This window comes from Corylus avellana, chromosome ca9 (assembly GCF_901000735.1).
Source record: "Corylus avellana chromosome ca9, CavTom2PMs-1.0".
In the NCBI taxonomy this organism is placed as follows: Eukaryota; Viridiplantae; Streptophyta; class Magnoliopsida; order Fagales; family Betulaceae; genus Corylus; species Corylus avellana.
This window is the reverse complement of record NC_081549.1, coordinates 20129258-20133062: the sequence shown is the minus strand read 5'-3', so window position 1 is coordinate 20133062 and position 3805 is coordinate 20129258. Positions and strand designations below refer to the sequence as shown.

Sequence of the window (3805 nt, the reverse complement as noted above, 5' to 3'; positions counted from 1 at the left end):
TCAGAGGCCTCCACTTTACAACTACAAGATAATCTTTTCCTTGACAGAGTTCCTGAGAGATTTCTGCAAGGATTTGAAGCACTCAGGGTCTTGAATATGAGTAGAACTAGCATCCGCTCATTGCCTCTTTCTCTACTTCAACTTTGTGAACTTCGTGCTCTTCTTTTAGAGGGTTGTTCTTATCTTAAAGAATTACCCCCACTGGAAGGTCTTTGTAAACTTCAAGTGCTTGACCTCTCTGCCACCGGTATCAGAGAATTGCCAAGAGGGATGAAAAACTTGAGCAACTTGAAGCAACTGAACCTATCCGGCACTGAATACCTAAAAACCATCCAAGCTGGAATTATACCTCGATTGTCTTGTTTAGAGGTTTTGGATATGACAAAGAGTGCTTATCGTTTCAGTGTTAACAGAGATGTACAAGAGGAAATGACATGTTTTGAAGAGCTAAAATTCCTTAAGCGACTACTTGTCCTCTACTTTGAATCCCATGTTTTAGCAATGAAGATATTTCCTCAATAGATAGATTAAGACAATTCTACTTTTCTGTCGGCCCAACGGGGGAATTCTTTCCAAACAAATATGAAAAAAGAATGGTGTCTATATGGAGTCTTGATCTTCGTTCAGAAGAAGGGATTGGGCCATTGTTGAGTAATGCAAGTTCTCTTGACTTGTGTCATTGTTCGGGACTGTGATATGCTAGAAGACTTGGTCATTAACAGTGTTGTCTGCTTTGCTAGTTTAAAATCTCTTACTATTTGGAGCTGTAGCAGCAGCAGTGTATGGCGAGGAGGATGTGCTGTCCACTATGATCTATTACCAAACCTTGAGGAACTTTATCTCGGACACCTGAATCATGGAAAAGCATTTCAGAACTGCTTGGCTAACTTGGGCTGAGAATTAAACTAAAATTAATACGAGTGGAGTATTGTTCTGAAATGAAATATCTTCTTCCTTGTGGTTACTTTATTCACGCCCTGCCAAAACTAGAACAAATCAAGGTACGGTACTGTGACGGGCTAGGTGAGCTCTTTAGTTATGATTCTATGCAATATATCGCTCCAAATCCTGTTGTTCCCACATACGGATATTGGAATTGGAGTTCTTTCCCGAATTAAGGACTCTTTGCCGAGACGAAGAGACATGGCCACTTGTAGAGAATGTTTGTGTGTTCGGGTGCGATCTTGTTAGGAAGCTGCCTCTTACTGACCAAAATGCAAAAAACATAAAAGAAATAAAAGGAGAATCAAGATGGTGGAACACATTGAAGTGGCATATTGACACAACCGAATCAAGTCTGCAGCCTTATTTTCATCCGACTCCAGGCTTTTTATTACCTGTGCAAGAGGGGGGTGAATGAGAGTTGTGTGTGATTGAGCGTTCAATATTGTTTTTGGCCTTTTGAGTGTGTATAATAATTTATTGTTTGGTTTGTTTGTGAGAATTGTTGTATATGTAAGCTTTTCTATTTACACTAATTTGTGTACAAAAGTGTTTTTTATATAAAACATATGCTAGAGCTGTAGAGCAACTGGTTGATAGAGAACCTTTGCAGAATAAAGATAGAGGCTTCAGACATCTTGATGAGTGGAGAATAAGTGTGCAATTCCAAATCCCAGATGAACCCTATTCTACTAAAAGAATCAATCGGCTGTGACTCACTAGTTCGAATCTCCGTCCTCCCTCTTGTCCGGACATGTCAAAAAAAAAAAAAATCCCGAGCAAATATGATCCTCATCGTAAAATAAATTCTTTGCTTTAAAAGCATGTAGAAACTCCATATATGACAGAATGTAAAGAAATTTACTAAAACAATTATTGCAGAATCAAAATATGAATCTACAAGAATCAATTACTCTAGCATTTCGTCTCAACAAAATGGCAAGAGTGGCAGTAGAATAAATTTGAATTAATAGAATAAAGAAACATTGAGAGAGAGAGAGTTAATTATTACATGATGCTATTATTTACATATCATAACTGATTATTGAAAATATAATGTTGTCTGTTATTTGCAAAGCATGTTGTCTCCTGAAAATATAATTATTCAGGAGATGAAACCCGGATTTGTTCTCTTCCGATTAGCTGTCTCTTCCCGTTGCAGCAATTTCTTACTTGAAGGGAATGCTCTTATGGAAAGATCATTCTTTATAACCTTTTCCCACATTTAATTAGGAAAAAAAAAAAAAGTAGATGAGGAATTGTAAAAGATGTGACCAAGTATGATTTAGTAATTGCAAGTTGAATTGAGTGGTTCTTGTAGTGGGTATCACAATCGGACCAAGACTCTTTGTATAGGCAAAGTCCGGGCCAACCATAGACACCAGACTGTACATGGGTTGAAAATGGGCTTACGGGGAGGGCCTACTTTTATATGGTAGGGTTCAACAACGAGGTCTTAACAGGGTCTCGATCGAGTTTTGGCAGAGTTCTGTCCAAGTCCAAGCGGGTCTCGTATGGGTTCTAGCATGTCCCAATTGGGTCTCGACAGGGTTTCAACCCAATCCCGACGGTGTGAGAGACTGGGTCTTGACAGTGGCCAGCCTGGTGAAGTTTCAGTGGGTTCGTTGATTTGAGAATGATAAGTTCAAACTCAAAAAATAATTTGTGATTTTCAAGAATAAAAATGTTTTTCACCGCACTAAACACTAAAAAAAAAGTCAATAAAGAAGAGCATGTTACTCTAACGTAAGAGTATCATAAATATAATGTAAGATATCTTCCATCCAATTAGGAAAAAAAGAAAGAAAGATATTTTCCATCCAAATCTCATTTATAGGTATGAGATTTGGATGGAAAATATCTTTCTCAGTTTATATTATAATAACCTATTCCAGTCAAGATTAAGTTTTGAAAAAAAGACATTTTCAAATTGCATCATTCCTCGTGGAAAGAAAAAAACACACTTCTACTTCTTTAGTGAATATATTCTAACACAAGGGATCGATGTGAAGCGCATATTTTGACACTCTCACGCATGCCGGGCCTCAAAAACAAGATCTTCCTTGCATTTTTTCTTTGTTTCTACTTTTTGATTTGTAATAAAATAATTAACGATTTAATATAATACGAAAATAATCAATCATCCTTCAAACTTTAAGGATAATAATCCACTGCGATTTAGCAATCGGAAAAGTCGATTCCTACACGTTGATGGTGTCATATTTAGCTCCTATTCTTGATATTTAGAGATCATCAATTACCTATCAACCTTCTACTTCATGTATTAATATAATTATTAACCAAAAAGGAAGATATGGCGGAAATAATAAATAATAAGAGAGAGAAAGAAGAGGAAAAATTAAAGTTGAATGTCCCGCTATTTTTTTTTTTTCTGACGTGCTAGTTTAGCAGGTCAGAAATTTTATTTCATGCTTCTTTGTATTATTTGCAAATAAATAGTGTTTTTGCGTGAAAAAAAAAAAAAAGAAATAGAGGAGAAAACAGATTTTTTTTAATTTCTATATTACTGCATGGAGAATAATAAATCAAAGAAATTCAGATTGAAAGGTTAAAAGCAACAGAGTTATTTAATAAAGATCTGGAAAGATTTTGAGTCTCATTTTCATTTAAAATCCTTCATAATAAAAAACAAAAATTAGATGAAATATATATAATATAAATAAACCTGATATAAAATATATATATATATTGACGTGTCAAAATGACACGTCAATATTTCTTGATGTGTCAAAAAGACACGTCAATAAATTTTGACTTGTCTAATTTTAGCATGTCAATAAATATTTAAATATTAAGTTATTTAAATAAAAATTTTAAAAATTAAATTGAATTTAAATTTGTT

General features: G+C 34.7%; 1 protein-coding gene across 1 annotated transcript; it reads left to right on the top strand.

Annotated features, from left to right (window-relative positions):
• Positions 1–58: 58 nt before the first annotated feature.
• LOC132191501 (disease resistance protein At4g27190-like) lies at positions 59–480 on the top strand (the record flags this gene model as incomplete). Its single annotated transcript, XM_059606541.1, is given in 1 exon segment — positions 59–480. A coding segment is annotated over 1 exon segment (384 nt), but the record flags the coding sequence as incomplete, so codon positions are not given.
• Between the last annotated feature and the right edge of the window lie 3325 nt (positions 481–3805).